The following is a 16,596-nucleotide window of genomic DNA, read 5'->3' as shown; positions in this document are numbered from 1 at the left end:
TTTCCCATCTGGTTCTGTCCATGACAAAGGCAGAAAGGAGCACCTGACAGACGAGTGCATGTTGCTCTGGGCAAGTCCTATTTCATGCGAGGCCCCACGTGCAGTGCCTGCTTTCTGCTGAGTTTATGACCTCACCGAGGTTCTCTCTGGCCAGTTAAATCCTTTGGTTTCTCACTAGTCTTTTTAAGGTATCTTTCCTGCTTAAAAGCCTTCTGCTTCAGGGGCCACCCATCCAGCCTGACATCTTGATGAGGAAGATACAACACAAACAAAATGGTGGCTCCAACCTCTTCTAGTGCCATATCTATGTAGCGAGGTTGCTGCTCCTTCTAAGGACCCTGGGAAGTGGGCGCTCAGTTTCCATGCTTTGCAGCAGTCCCTCGGTCTGACCCACAAGTCTTTTACTACTGCTGTGTGTGTGTGTGTGTGCGCGGGCGCACGCGCGTGTGCTCTCAGTGTCCACGTGGCCATGAACGTAAGCCTCTCACTGGCTGTGGTGCATTGTGGCAAGTCGGCAGCATTTTGTTCTTTGTCAGGCCATCTCCACGGAGTCTGTGTGTCTGCTGGCTGTGCTCATCCTTAGCTCAGACTGTTGCTCACATCCCTGGTTGATTTGAAAATATCGACTCTGGTCCTGTGCGCTGTTGTTACTATCTGTCGTCATCACGAACACCCTCCCTCCCTCCAGGCTGGCACGCAGAAACGAGTTTTAGCTGTTTGGCTCTTTCTCTGTCTTCCGCATTTCTCTTTTTTGTTGTTACATAGTCTGTTCTTTCTGAAAGTCATTCCACGAGAGCAGGTCTTTCATCTGCTTTGGCTGGTCTCGAAATACTCTCTTCCAATGTGAAGGCCTCAGCAACAGGAGAAGGGGAAGGGGGTAGGAGGAAGCTACCTGGAGATCAGGCGGTGGGGGGTCATTCCCGGGGCCGTGCTCTAGCAAGTTCTGTGCTTTCACCACCACCAGGCTATGGGCAGAGTGGACCACCCAGGCTCCCGGTGTGGACGTGGTGCATCGTCTGCCCCGAGGTCCAGAGGCGTGTCGCAGGGTGGCCACACTGAGCTCTGTGGGACATCTAGAGTGGATGTGTCTTTCCTGGGCATTTTTGTCACCTCCCCCTGCTGGACAGCCTCCTAAACTCCCCTCCCCCACTGGAGGTATCATTCCCTTTCAGCCCGTTTTCCAACTTGGATGAAGGGTGGATGCATCAGCCGCCCTCAGTTCCACAGTCAGCTCTGCAGGGTCAGCCCCGCCGGGGCCATTCTCCCTTCTCTGCAGTGTCTTCTTTTTTTAACTTTTTAAAAAAAAATTTATTTATTTTTGGCTGTGTTGGGTCTTCATTGCTGCACTTGAACTTTCTCTAGTTGTAGTGAGCGGGGGTTACTCTTCATTGCAGTACATGGGCTTCTCATTGCAGTGGCTTCTCTTGTTGCAGAGCATGGGCTCTAGGCACGTGGGCTTCAGTAGTTGCGGCACACAGGCTCAGTAGTTGTGGCTTACGGGCTCTAGAGTGCAGGCTCAGTAGTTGTGGCACATGGGCTTAGTTGCTCTGTGGCATGTGGGATCTTCCCAGACCAGGGCTCGAACCCTTGTCCCCTGCATTGGCAGGCAGATTCTTAACCGCTGCGCCACCAGGGAAGCCCCTCTGCAGTGTCTTCTGCCTGACCCACATGCCCTTGGTGTCCCGGTGTGGCCCCATGGGAAGTGCCTTCTTTCTGTTGAGCCGAGGTCTGCACGGAGGTCTCTCGCTGGTCCTGATCACCTTTCAGAGCTGGTGGCAGCCGGTTGACTGTGTGAGGCCAGAGGCCTGCCCGCCTCTTGGTGCTGCACTGGTGGTCACACTGGGTTCCACGCTGTGCAGCTGTTTCGCAGCCCCTCCCCCAGCCCCGGCAGCCACGGAGCCACAGATCTTTGTCTCTCCTGGACGCTTCATATCAGTGGAGTCATACAATGCAGGGCCTTTAGTGTCCGGTTTCTTTCACTGAGCATGACGTTTTCCAGGTGCATCCAGCTTGTAGGGTGTGTTAGGCTTTTTTAGGGTCCGTTCATTCCTTTCTATGGCTGAGTACTGTTCCATTGTCTGAAAGCCCACATTTGTTTATCGACTGCATGGTGGATCGTAAGGTTCCCGAGTAGCGGTCCCTGTAAGAGTACGCTGAGTCTGTCAGTCTTTCTCTCAGGAGAACCTTCGGGAATGGTTGGCGTGTGATGTTAGCAGAGCCCCGGGCTCCTCAGAGGCTATTCGAGGTTCAGAATCCTTGTTTTAGGTCATTCACTCAGAACTTTACTTTCTATTTACTAATATACTTTTCTTTTTCTTTCCTATTGTTGTAATCACACACAGCCAAATCTTTGAAAGGGGGTCTCTGGGGAGAGAACAGTTGTGAGAGGGACACATGGCAGTGGTCACTGCCCTGTGAGATGATCGGAAAGGGGCCAACTGGGCAGTAACCAGACTTACAAGGCGCTGTCAGGCTTGGCTTCACATAATACACTCAAGGTAACAGTGGCTTGAGCACGTGAGGATTTATTTCCTGGCATCAGAGACGCCTGCAGGTAGGTGTCCAGGGCGGGCATCGGGGCTGAATCAGTCTATTACAGAGCCTCTGGAGCCTCCGTCAGCACTTCTGCTCATACCTGGTGGTGTGGTCTCCTCCAGCCACGAGCAGGCTATACATGGGCTGGCTTAACCCTGGGTGTTGCCTCCCAAATCACACTGTGGTCTGCTGCTGACAAGCAAGGGGGCGTCCAGAGCACTCAAGCCGCATTTCCTCTTCCTTCTGGCCCCAGGCCTGGGGCGAGTTGTCTGTCGTCCCAGGAGGCATGAGAGGTGGGCCTCCTTGGTTCCCGTGCTGCCAGCCCCTCGTGGAGGTTGGGTGGGTTCTGTGCTCAGAGAGGTGGTCCTGACCCTCCTCTGCCTCGCGGAAGCCGGCCATGCTGGACGTCCCGTTTTCCCCTCTGGGGACGTTGCTCTGCCTGTTACAACTAGTTTTCTAAACCACCCCCTTTTTCTCTTTTAACTTTTTATTTTGAAAATTGCAAAAACAGCACCATGTTGCCGTGTACTCTGCCCAGTGTCCCCTGATGTTAGCGCCCTGTGGTTCGTAGTGCAGTGGTCAAAGCCAAGAAATGTCCCCCAGCACCCTGGTGTGCACACAAGCTGGGCAAGCCCCGCACGTCTGTGTTTTCTCCTTCTAAAGCCGCAGCCTTTCTTCATTTTCAGTGTTCTCTCGCGGGCTGAAGAAGTCGTCCCAGGAGCTGTATGGCCTGATCTGCTATGGGGAGCTGCGCAAGAAGATCGGGGGCTGTGAGTACCCTTTGCTCAGGGGCGGCCTCCTCCCAGCAGGGCCTGCCTGCTATCCTCTTACAGTTGGGAGTTTTAGTACTGGGGGCTCTTCTGTTTTCTCTCCGACTTACATTTTGAAAGCATTTTAACGTACAGAACGTTTTAATATACAGAAAAATCGAAGGAGAACGTAACAACCCCCACATACCATCATTTAGATTCATGGGTCCTGAACCTTGGCCTTGTTTGTGTTACTGTCTCTCCCGTTCCTGTCCCTCCTCCACACACTTGCATTTTTTCTTGCTCAGCTGTGTGACTGTAAGTTGCAGACGTCTGAGCCCACTCTAAACCCCTCAGCCATTGGCCCCAGTGAACGAGGATATTCTCCTGCATGCCCAGCAAGCACATTTAAGAGTTGTCAAGTGGGTACCACAGCCTCACCTGGTATCCTGCCCAAACTCAGATCTCCCAGTGCGTCCCACCATGCCGGGCAGGACATGCCTATTGGGAACAGTGCCCGCTCACAGCTGCCGTGTCTTTTGAGTCTTGACCTAGAACAGCCCCCACTTTCTGGCCTTTCCCGACCCTGGTACACTGAAGGGTCTGGGCCCCTCCCTTTGCCTTGCTCTGAGCATCTCCTTGTAACTATATTCCTTTTAGATGCACAGGTGCTCTGGCCTCCCCATGTGACCACAGACAAGAGGCCTCAGCCTCGCCTCTCCAGCCCCCAGTTGTCCGCCTGTCACGTGGGTTGGAAGGGCACACACACGCAGGACCACTCTGAAGATTAAATGAGACGCTATGAGATGATTATAAGCTGTCACCTGACACGTCATAGCCGGGCAGGAGGGCCGGCAGGGTGGGCATTCCCAGGGTGACCCGCCCTTCCTGAAACAGGCAAGAATTCCAGGAGCCTCCAAAGGAAGGGACAGGTAGCCTGGCTCCCCGCCCCATGCTCCTGCAGGCTGACGACTTACTTAAACAAACCCCCAGCTCCTGCTTTGAGTGTTGTTGAGGGGGCTCTGGGGCCCCACCCCCTGGTATCCCTGCTCCCTTGTCCGTCCTCCTCTCTGTCCTTGCCCTAAAATACTCCCGGTCCTGGCAGCATGTTGGGGTCCCATCCTCCATCTCCCACATCCCAGCCCGAGTGCTCCCCACAGGAGGCAGGCCTCATCCTCTTGTCAGCTTCCTGTTACCCTTGGGGTGTCACCTGGGTCCCCCGACCCAAGAGGCCTCTGCATTTGGACTTCAGCCCGTCTTCCTGCCTGGCGTCCCCTCCAGCTCATCTGCTCCTGGTCCTGCTGGTGACACCTGGTTGGTCCCTCTTGGTCCAGCAGCACTCGAGTGCACGTGTGCACACATATGCACACACACACACACACACACACACGCATACACACACATCCCCGTGAGGCCCCACCTGGGCTTGGGGCTCCCAAAGCTGCTTCAAAGCACTCCTCCTTGGTGGGCCCCTCCCTCTGAGCCCCCACTGCACCCACCCACTGATCCACCTGCTGGGACACTATTGTGTCCTCTGGTGAAGGTTTGTGGAGGAAGGAGCTCGCTGGGATGGGCAGTTGTCCGCGTGCCCTGCACACAGTGGTAGCCCTTTCTGGGCTACTGGGAACACGTGTCTGAGCTCTAGTGGTCAGAGCATACTCTTTGTTAACAACATACTTTTTGTAACTGAGGTCTCCAGACATCCGATTCTTAAGACATAGACTGAGTCTCTGCTGTGTTCCTGGGCCTTTGACACACCCCACCTTGTGTCACAGCAGCTGCGTGAGCTGGGCGGCGTTCCACCTTGAAAAGGGCCTGAGGACCCTCAGTTTCGATGGAAACGGATGACTATTCAAGCCTCCTGGGCTATTGAGTGACAAGTCACACTTTGCCCCAGGCCTGGTGCCATGCGGGTATCAGGAGAGGCCGGGGAAGACCTCGGCTGTCTGCAGTCCTCACCAGTTGGTTGAAATGGCTTCTCTTCAAAGGGAGGTTCCTTGCATGGTGCCCCCATCTGGTGACTTGAGCCCCGAAGTTGTGGTGGTCCCACCCTCCGGGCCTTCTGTCTGTCACTCCATCCATCCAGGCTGCCGGATGCAGGACCCATGGGCCCTTCCCTCCCCTTTGGTCTCAGCTCACAGGTCCACGAACGTCCCCGACAGGCTGGCTCTCGTGTCACATGCTCACGCATAGCCCCAGCGGTCACTTACACTGACTGTGCTTGTGTGGTCCATGCTGTTGGAGGGCAGGGCTGCGTCTGGCTTGTTTAGGGGCGGGGTCTGTGTTTGCCCTCCCTGGTGCCAAGCACTATTTCCTGAAGATCCGTTTCCATCTGGCACATGTCCCTTCAGCCTGCTGGGCTTCCTTCAGGCTTTCTCACCCTGCCTCTGTGCCGGCTGTGAATTCTTTTTGTTGTCATTTATCTGAAAAGTCTTTACTTCATCTTTGTTCTTAAAAGGTATTTTTGCTGGATGTGGGATTTTGATGACAGTTTTTTCTTCATGGCTGAGAGGTCACTGGCCATTTATGTCCTTGTTCCTCTGTAGGGGATACATTGTTTTTCTCTGGCTGCTTTTAAGGTTTTGTCCTTGTCTTTGGTTTTCAGCCTGGCTGTGTGTTTGTGACCCATTGTGTTTTATTCCCCAAATATTCAGCAGGGTTCAAAGAATCTCACAGTGGCCTGCACATACGCACCACCTCCATCCTCCTTTTACCTGGTTACTACACTTCCTGTCTCGTGTGTCCTGAGGGCAGCAATGAGTGGGGGATGGGGCAGAGGAAAGGGGTGTCCGCTCTAGTAAACACGCAGGGTGTCAGTCCGTCGTTCAGAGCTGACGGAGCCGGGCCCACAGGTAACCCAGGAGCCCCGTAGGACAAGAGTGCGTGGGGCAGGGTGGGCCCAGAGAAAGGGGAGTCTCTGAACAAGGTGGTTGGGGGCGAGTGGCAGTCCAGCACAGCAGGGGGTCTGGGGCGTGGGTTTGGAGGCATGACGAGCTGTGCAGAGGTGGGAATGGTCCCCTCCCCGAGGATGTCCAGGTGGGCAAAGACAGTGCTCTCAGCACAGGTGACGTGTGCGGGCCCTGGGGGAGGGCTTGCAGCTAACATGGGGTCTTACTGTGGAAGACCTTGACTACCCCGTTGAGCAGTTTGGAGTCTGCGGTGGAGATTATTATGTGGGGTCTTGCTGGGCTTTGCTCCTGACTACTTGATGCTCACGTGTGTTTGTTTTTCCATCAAAGGCATGGATGACAAGAACGCCACGAAGCTGAACGAGCTCATTCAGGCTGGGTGAGTAGAGCTGTATGTGAGGCAGGCTGGCTCCTTGTGGGAATTTGCTTTTCTCTCAGATATAGACCTCGAAATATGTTCAGTTTTCTCCCCTTTTCTCAGTGAGGACCATTAAATCCTGAAGTCCTCAGAGTTAGCCCTGACACCCTCACAGTTAAGCATCTGCCCGTGAGGAGGTGGCCAGCCCGGGGGACTGATTGACCTGCCCCCAGCTTCTCCCCGTCCTGGGGGCCCCGTCCTTGTTCTTCTGCGGGTCTCCACTCAGCCCTCACCTTCTCACCGTCCCACTCTTTTCCTCAACCTTGTGCATTTCATGGTGTGGGGGTCTCCTTTACTTCTAGAAGGCCTGCCCTCCCGGCCTTCCTAGTACATGTTTCTGGTCCTCCCGCGCTTCCTCTGCCCGCCCTTCCTCCTTGTGCCTCTCGAGGTCAAGCTGAGTCTGACTCTGTTCTGCTCTCACACTCCTGGCCTCCCGATCACACAAAACCACTGGAGACCCCCACGCAGCTCTGACCTGACTTCTGTGACCGTTTCTGCCCCAGAGAGGCCGCACCAGGACTTGCTGCATGGAAAAGCCACGGTGCCCTGTCCTTGCGTTGCCCAGTGGCCCTTTGGCTTGCCCGCTGCCCCCTGCGCTCTGACAGCCTTGCTAGTAGGTCCCTGGGCTCTGGCCAGGTGTCTGACCCTGAGCTGCTCTCCAGCTCCCGGAACTGCCCTCCTGGGGCTGTCTCGGCACTGCCCCCAGGCTCTCCTGTCCCTGCACCCTCTCCTTTGGCTACTTTAACTCTTCCCAGGGCCTCTGTTACCTTTTCTGGGTGAAGAATCCCAGATCTGACTTGTCCCCCATTTCTCTGCCTCGACGTACAAGTCCCATTACAGCCTGGATGTTTCCTGTGTTCCAGCTGGAAGCCTCCAGCATCTCTTCCTAGGAAGGATGCCCCAGACCTTGCACTCTGAGGGTCTCTCAGTCAGAACCTCTCACTCCTCTCTGCAAGTAGCTGGAAGCATGGCAGGCGGGCCTGTCCGTCTCTCGCAGCCCTTTGCCTCTCTCTTGGCTGCTCTGGCCCAGCCCCTCAGCCCACCCTGCCGGCCCTCCTGCCCGGCTATGACGTGTGCCTGGACTCCAAGGCACAGCCCGACCATCCCCCGTTACATGGTCTGGATTTCTCACCTGGTGTGGGGTCCTCATTGGCGGCCACCGTGTCCCTCCCACTCACCCCATCAGAGCCTCTGTGCTCCCACGTGGACCTCTCCACTCCTCATCTTAGACCCGCCCGCCATCCCCAGGCCCCTGCTGCTCGATGGCCAGCTGTCCTGTAGATCGAGCCATCTCTGGGAATAGTTTCCCTGGCCTCTGCTACATCAGCAGGATGTTGTCTTGTACCCTGGTTGTTTTCCTCCCTCGGCCTGGTGTTGGACGGCCAGCGAGCCCCCATCCCTCAGGTTGAGTCCCTGCCAGGTTGACTGTGTACATTTCTGCTTTGGCTCCAGCCCAGCGTCTGACCTTACAGAGGCTCATGTTGGATCCTCCTGGCTCTGTGTCTGTGAACTACCATCAGTTTGGAGCCAGGCCTGAGAGTAACTAGGTTGTACGTATCACTGCCATGTGAAAGAGCAGTGATTCTCCCCAGCGGCCGGGGAGTGAAGGTGGCCTGGCCAGCTGGTACCACTGGGCACATGGAGCCTCCCACAGGTGTGGGGGGTGGTCAGAGGCAAGTAGGAAGAGAGGCCACCAGCCTTAGCCCTGGGGGTTGTCTATTGCACCTCCTTTTCACCTGCTGCAGCTTTAGCATCTGGCCTTCCTTCCCACCCTCACACCTGCCCTGTGCCCATCAGGTGGAAGCTATGTTTGCTCCAGGATCTGAGATGTTCGAGCAGTGTTGTGCGTACACGCCTTTCCCAGAATGTCATCTCAGTGAGATTGTGCCATGTGTGGCCTTCCAAGGTTGGCATCTTCCACTCAGCAGTACACCCTGAGATCTGTCCCTGTGGCTGCGTGGGTCTGTGGTCCATGCCTCTGTGGAGTAGTGTCCCCAGTATGGCTGTTCTGTGGTCTGTTGATCCAACCCCCAGTGAGGGACACGGGCTGTTTACAGAGAGTAAATGACTCAGCATTGGCCTCCAGCTTTTTGTCTCATCTTGCCTGTGCAAATCCCCAGGGGAGGAGGTGGTGAGCACATGCAGACTTTATAAGGAGCTGCCAGCCTGCTTTCCAGGCTGGGTTCCGGGTGCTCCCCACGCTCCCCACACTTGGTGTGTTCAATCTGTTCTTTTGAGCCACCCCAGTGGTGAAGGGGTGTCTCATTGTGGTTTTGACTTCGTTTCCCTGAGGACTAGTGATGTTGAACACCTTTGTTATGCTCACTGGCCATCTGTGTATCTTCTTTGGTGAGGTGCCTCTTCAAATCTTGTGCCCATTGCGTTTAGAGTGTCCTTTATATATTCCAGACACAAGCCTTTTGTTAGGTAAGTGATTTGCCAATCTTTCCTCCCAGTCTGTGGCCCGCCTTCTCACTCTCTTTAGCAGTGTCCTTCACAGGGTAGACGTTTTCAGCTGTGATGAAGTCCAGTTTGTCATCTTTTTCATTTATGGATTGTGCTTTTAGTGTCACATCTAAGAAGTCGTTGCTTAACTCAAGGTCACGAAGTTTTTTCCTATGATTTCTTCTAAAAGTTTTATGGTCTGACATATAAATCCACGATCCACTCTGAATTAACTTTGGTACACGATGTGATGTTTATGCCAAGCTTCAGTTTGTGGCCTGTGGGTGTCCAGTTGTTTCGGCCCCCTCTGCTGGAGGGTCCATCCTTCTTCCATTCGCTGCTTTTTCACCTCCATCTAAGGTCTGTTGACTGTGCTACGTGGGTCTATTTCCAGACTTGAAATTCTGTTCCGTTGATTTACTGTGGGTTCTTTCGCCAACACATCATCAGTTTTTAAGAACAAAGCAAAAGGCCTGTAAAAGTGAGACAGAGATGGGGGAAATTAGTAAGGTGCCTATGGAAAAGTACTCCTTGACTTAAGACCAAAAAGCATTGAGTATTTAACTAACTTCCTGTTCCTGCCTCTCATGCAGACCTTTTCCAGTTAACTCTCAATCTCCCTTTGTTATAAAATGGTAGAATTGGATTAAGGAGTAAATGAATTGAGAAAAGCTCTAAAGTTGAATCTTATTACCTTGGTCACAGACCCAGCAGCATAGAACTTAGCACATGCTTATTAGATTTATCAAGTAACTTTGCAGAGAAGAAAATGAACCTCATATCAGAAAGGAAAGCCTGACTCCCATGCACATAGAGGGATTACTCTGTTGCCTGTTGTGTGACACTAGTGGAGGATTCAAATAGGACCCTCCACATTGTTCCATCTGACAGAGGGCAGGACCTGATTCTCCTGCAGGTGCACCTCTGCAGCCTGGGCTGGGACCAGGCTTCACCTGTGCTGGCTCCAGCCTCAGGCTGCTCATAGAACTTCCATTTGTGAGAAAGGGAAGGGGCTCGTAACCTCAGAATGGTTCTTTACCATAAAGCAGGGGCTGTTCAATTTCACTAAAAAAAAAAAAAAGGAAGTCACTAAACAGCAGTTTAACGGAAAATGTGGTTATCACAAACACAAGTGTCACGTGACATGGCTCCCCCTGCTCTTTAAATCTTGCCTGCTACTGTTGTGTTTTGTTTGGGATGGATGGCAGAAACATCCAGTTGTTCCCAGCACCCTTCATTGGAGGCGACTGAGAACTGACTCGATGTTCTTGGTTCCCGCTCCTGCACCCCCACTCCAGCCTCATCAGCACATCCCTGGGAGCACTCTGCTGCCTGTATTTCCCCTGGGTTGAGGTGGTTAAGACTCAAGCACTTGGTCTCAGTGGAGGCCTTGGTCCCTGCAGACTCCCATCCTCTCTGAATCTCCCCTCCTAACACAATGGCAGTGGAGCTGGCTTCCTGGAGTTTTCTTGTCCAGATAACTGGAGAAATATAAGTAAAATGAAAAAGCAGGGGAACTACTCTCAATTAAAAGAACAAGAGGATAGAGAAGGGGCATCCAACAGCGACGGAGGTTCTGATAAGACTGAGGACCAGAGAGGGAATGTGATCTCCCCAAAGTCATGTACTGATTGGTAGAGCTGGACAAGAACCTACGTCTGTAACTGAAGAGACCAGGGATCTTTCTGTTATACTCTTGGGAAACAGACGCTAAGATCTTTGCAAATTATCTTGTGGGAAAAATGCCTAAAGTGAGAAGAAGCTGGAAAGCTCCCCTAGATGACTGGGAGTTGATGGAGCCAACATTGGATGAATTAGCTGAAAAGATGAGAGAAGCTGAAACAGAACCTCATGAGGGAAAGAGGAAAGTGGAATCTCTGTGGCCCATCTTCAGGATCCACTACCAGAAAACCCACTATACTTTTGATCTCTTCTACAAGCGGAAAGCCATAAACAGAACTATATGAGTATTATATTAAAGAAGGCTATGCAGGTAAAACCTAATCGCAGAATGGAAAAAGCAGGTGTATGAGAAATCATGCTGCCTGAGGTGCATTCAAACGTGGAACACCGATCTGGGGACAAACTGTGTTTGCCAGGACCCCAAAATAAGCTGTCAGTGGACCGGATCATCAAGTGCACGCTCTGTGGCTACCAGGGCTGCTCTGGCAGAGGCCCTTGGGCCCCCTGACCCCACTCTGCCCTGGACTTTGGACTGCGCAGTTTTCTGCATGTCAAGCCACCCCTTTCCTGGGAACAGCTGTTCCTGTAGAGTGGAGCCCACATATGAAGGTTTCATGTTCATCAGCTGTGATTTGTAGAAATAAGACTTTTAAATCTTTAAAAAAATAAAGTAAAAGAACAAGAGAAATCCTCTGAGAGAACAAATGATGAAACAGACCTCTCTAGTCTACCAAACCCCGAGCTCATAAAGGAGGTAATAAAAATGCTGAAGGAATTAAGAAAGACTGTCGTTAGAAATGTAGATCACTGTCATAAGGATCTAGAAAGTATAAAGAGGAACCAGTCAAAATCAGACAGTTCAATTACCCAGATGAAAGCTGAGCTGAAGACAGTAAACAGCAAACTAAATAATGTAGAAGAACAAATAGGCGATCTGGAAGATAGAATAACAGAAATCACCCAATCAGAATAGCAGACAGACAAATGAAAAAAAATGAAAGCAACATATGAGATCTATGGATTAATATAAAGTGTGCCAATCTACGCATAAAATGAATTCCAGAAAGAGAAGAAAGAGAACAGGGGATCAAAAATGTATTTGAAGAAATTATAGCTAAAGAAGGAAACGTATCAAGGGACAGGAAGCACAGAGGGTCCAAAACAATATGAACCCAAACAGACCTACTCTAAGACATATCATAGTTAAAATGACAAAAGTTAGAGAGAGGGCTTCCCTGGTGGCGCAGTGGTTGAGAGTCTGCCTACTGATGTAGGGGACACGGGTTTGTACCCCGGTCCGGGAGGATCCCACATGCCACGGAGCGGCTGGGCCCGTGAGCCACTGCCGCTGAGCCTGTGCATCCAGAGCCTGTGCTCCGCAACGGGAGAGGCCACAACAGTGAGAGGCCCGCGTACCGCAAAAAAACAAAAAAAAGTTAAAGAGGGGATTGTAAAGATAGCAAGAGAAAAACAGTCAGTTACAAGGGAACCCGCATAAGGCTATCAGCTGATTTCTCCACAGAAACTTCTGCAGGCCAGAGGGAGTGGCAAGATAAATTCAAAGCCCTGAAAGGGAAAAACCTGCAACCTGGGATACTCTACCCAGCAAGATTATCATTTAGAACTGAAGGAGAGAGAAAGAATTTCTCAGACAAGCAAAAACTAAAGGAATACAGCAATACTAAACTTATCCTAAAAAGAATGTTGAAAGGTCTTCTCTAAATAAAAGAGAAGCAAGAATCTATAGGAAAGGGAAACATCACAGTAGGAAAGGGAAATACATAAAAGGATTGAAGGTCACTTTAAATAAGCTAGTACATAGATTATTATTATTTTTTTAAAGCTGCTCGGTTCTCTAACTCCACAGCAAGTTTATCCTATTACATATATGTATTTAAATTTTACTTATTTATTTATGTTTTTATCTCTGCCTGTGTTGGGTCTGTGTTGCTGCATGCAGGCTTTCTTTAGTTGTAGTGAGTGGGGGCCACTCTTCGTTCTGGTGCACGGGCTTCTCACTGCGGTGGCTTCTCTTGTGGAGCACGGGCTCTGGGTGCATGGGCTTCAGTAGTTGCGGCACACGGGCTCTAGAGCTCAGGCTCAGTAGTTATGGTGCACGGGCTTAGTTGCTCCATGGCATGTGAGATCTTCCTGTATTAGGCTCGATCCCGTTTGCCCTGCATTGTCAGGCGGATTCTTAACCACTGTACCCCCAGGGAAGTCCCACCAGCACATAGATTTAAAAAACGATTTAAAAAATTCTATGAAAGCGATTATAACTACAATGAACAGCAAAAGGATAAACATGAAGATGTAAAATAAGACCTCACAATCACAAAATATGGGGGGGGAGTAAGAAAATGCGGATCTTTTAGAATGTGTTTGAGCTTCTATGACTACCAGTTTAAAGCAAGTAGATACAGTTATGGGTTAACATACTTGAAAACCAGGGTAACCACAAATTGAAAACATGCAGTATATTCACAAAAACCAAACAGAAAGGAACTCAAGACTGATACAAAAGAAAACCATCAAGCCACAAAAGGAAAAACGAAAAGAAGAAAAGAACAAAGAAATACAAAGTCAACTGGAAAACAGTGTTTAAAATGGCAATAAATACATACTTTCAGTAATTACTTTAAATGTCAATGGACTAAATGTTCTGATCTAAAGACACAGTGGCAGATTGGATAATAAAACAAGAACCTACAACAGACTGCCCACTTTAGAGAGAAAGACATGTTATAGATTGAAAGTGAGGGAATGGAAAAAGATATTTCATGCAAATGGAAATGACAAGAAAGCAGGGATAGTGATACTCAGACAAAATAGACTTTAAAACAAAGGCCATATGGAATTCCCTGGCTGTCCATTGGTTAGGACTTAGTGCTTTCACTGCTGTGGCCCAGGTTCAATCCCTGGTTGAGGAACTAAGATCCCACAGGCCACATGGCGCAGCCAAAAAAAAAAAAAAAAAAAAAAGACCATAAAGAGAGAGAAAGAAGGACACTATATAGCAGTAAAAGGATCAGTACAAGAAGGGGATCTCACAGTCATTAACATATATGCACCTAATATAGGAGCACCTGTATACATAAAACAAATACTAACAGACACAAAGGGAGAAATTGATGGGAGTACAATAATAGTAGGTGACTTTAACACCCCACTGACATCAATGGACAGATCTTCCAGACAGAAAATCAGTGAGGCAACAGAGATCCTAAATGACACAGTAGAACAGTTAGACTTGATTGATATCTACAGGACATTACATTAAAAAAACCCCAGAATATACATTCTTTTTAAGTGTACATGGAACATTCTCTAGGATAGACCACATAGTAGGACACAAAACAAGCCTCAACAAATTTAAGAGAATAAAAATTATTTCAAGCATCTTTTCTGACCACAACAGCATGAAATAGAAATCAACCACAGAAAAATGAGAAAAAAAAGATTACATGGAGACTAAAGAACATGCTATTAAATAACCAGTGGGTCAGTGATGAAATCAAAGAGGAAAAACAAAAAAACAATTTTAAAAACCCTCAAGACAATGAAAACACAACCATACAAAATATATAGCAAAAGCAGTCCTGAAAAGTTCATAGTGATACAGGCTTTCCTCAAAAAACAAGAAAAATCCCAAGTAAACCTAACCTACCACCTAAAAGAATTAGAAAAAGAAGAACAAACAAAACCTAAAGTCAGCAGAAGGAAGGAATAATAAAGATCAAAGAGGAAGTAGATAGAGATTTAGAAATAGAAAAAAAATCAATAAAACCAAGAGCTGTTTTTTTTTAAAGGACAAACAAGATTGACAAACCTCTGGCAGGCTCACCAAGAAGAAAAGAGAGGGGAGCCAAATAAAATAAGAAATGAAAGAGGAGAAGTAACAACTGATACCTCAGAAATATAAAAAATCATTAAAAAATATTATGAACAGTACATTCCAACAAAATGGACAACCTAGAAGAAATGGACAAATTTCTAGGTATATATAGCCCACCAAAACTGAATCAAGAAGGAAACAGATAATTTGAACAGACCAATCACTGGAAGTGAAATAGAATCTAATAAAAAAGCTCCTTGAAAACAAAAGTGCAGGACCAGATGGCTTCGCTGGGGGATTCTACCAAACATACAAAGAACTTAGACCTATTTTTCTCAAATGCTTCTAAAAGATTGAAGAGGAGGGAACACTTCCAAAGTCAATCTATGAAGCCACCATCACCCTGATACCAGAACCAGACAAAGACACTACCAAAAAAGAAAATTACAGGCCAGTATCTTTGATAAATTTAGATTCAAAAACTCTCAGCAAAATATGAGCAAACTGAATCCAGCAACACATAAAAAAGATCATACATCACCACCAAGTTGGATTCATCCCAGGGTCAGAGGATGGTTCAGTATATGCGAATCAGTCAGTGCGATTCACCACATCAACAAAAGAAAAGACAAACACCACATGATCATCTCACTAGATGCAGAAAAAGCATTTGACTCTCACCGAAGTGGGTATAGAGGGAACATACTTCAACATAATCAAAACCATTTATGACAAACCCACAGCCAGCATAACACCAAACGGCGAAAAGCTGAATGCCTTTCCGCTAAATTCTGGAACAAGACAAAGATGCCCACTCTCACCACTTCTACGTAACATAGTATTGTAAGTCCTAGCCACAGCAATTGGACAAGAAAATGAAATAAAAGGTATCCAGATTAGAAGAGGTAAAATTATCATTATATGCAGATGACGTGATTCTCTGTGTAGAAAACCCTAAAGGCTCAGCACAAAAACTACTAGAACTGATAAATGAATTCAGTAAGGTAGCAGGATACGAGATTAATATACAGAAATCTGTTGCATTTCCTTACCCTAACAATGAAATAACAAAAAGAGAAAGTAAAAAAAGAAAAAAAAATCCTGTTTAAAATCACACCCCTCCCACCAAAAAAAAAAAAATACTTAGGAATAAACCTGACCAAGGAGGTGAAAAACTTATATGTTGAAAACTATAAAACACTGATAAAGCAAATAAAAAATGATTCAAGAAAATGGAAAGTTATCCCATGCTCTTGGATTGGAAGAATTAATATAGTTAAAATCCATACTGTGCAAACCAATCTATAGATAGATTTATTGTGATCCCTATCAAATTACCCACGACATTTTTCACAGAGCTAGAACAAATAATCCTAAAATTTACATGGAACCACAAAAGACCCAGAATTGCCAAAGTAATCCTGAGGAAAAATAACAAAGCTGGAGGCATAACTCTTCCAGACTTCTGACAATACTACAGAGCTACAGTAATCAAAACAGTGTAGTATTGGCACAAAGGCAGACATATAGATCAATGGAATAGAATGGAGTGCCTATAAGTAAACCCACACACCTATGGTCAATTAATCTTCGACAAAGGAGGCAAGAACATGCAATAGAGAAAAGACAGTCTCTATAGCAAGTGGTGTTGGGAAGGCTGGACAGCCGCATGTAAATTAATGAAGTTAGAACACTCCCTCCCACCATACACAAAAACAAATTCAAAATGGCTTAAAAACTTAAATATAAGACACAACACCATAAAACTCCTAGAAGAGAACATAGACAAAACATTCTCTGACATATGTGGCATCTAAAAAATAGTATGAATGAACTTATTTACAATACAGAAACAGACTCACAGACGTAGAAAACAAACATGGTTACCAGAGGCAGGGGTGTGGGGTGGAGGGATAAATTAAGAATTTGGGATTAACAGATCCACATTACCATATATAAAGTAGAGAAGGGTTTACTGTATAGCAGAGGGGACTATATTCAATATCTTACAATATTGAAATA

General features: G+C 48.3%; 1 protein-coding gene and 1 pseudogene across 8 annotated transcripts in view; both read left to right on the top strand.

Annotated features, from left to right (window-relative positions):
- Positions 1-16,596, top strand: part of CRAMP1 (cramped chromatin regulator homolog 1) — a 60,892-nt gene that overhangs the window by 22,626 nt on the left and 21,670 nt on the right. For all 7 annotated transcript variants that reach the window (XR_014296083.1, XM_082644905.1, XM_082644908.1 and 4 more), the window contains exons 5-6: positions 3,222-3,305; positions 6,524-6,572. Coding sequence is in view for 6 of the 7 variants with exons in the window: in XM_082644905.1 (XP_082501031.1) it covers positions 3,222-3,305; positions 6,524-6,572 (133 nt within the window). In the remaining variant the exon portion in view is untranslated. The remainder of the gene's footprint in view (positions 1-3,221; positions 3,306-6,523; positions 6,573-16,596) is intronic.
- On the top strand, positions 8,141-16,426 carry LOC309816502 (protein BUD31 homolog; annotated as a pseudogene). The gene has a single exon. The product of its transcript is annotated as a protein BUD31 homolog (transcript).

This window comes from Mesoplodon mirus (assembly GCF_964341445.2).
Source record: "Mesoplodon mirus genome assembly, chromosome: 15".
Lineage (NCBI taxonomy): Eukaryota > Metazoa > Chordata > Mammalia > Artiodactyla > Ziphiidae > Mesoplodon > Mesoplodon mirus.
This window is presented reverse-complemented; position numbering and strand designations above follow the sequence as displayed.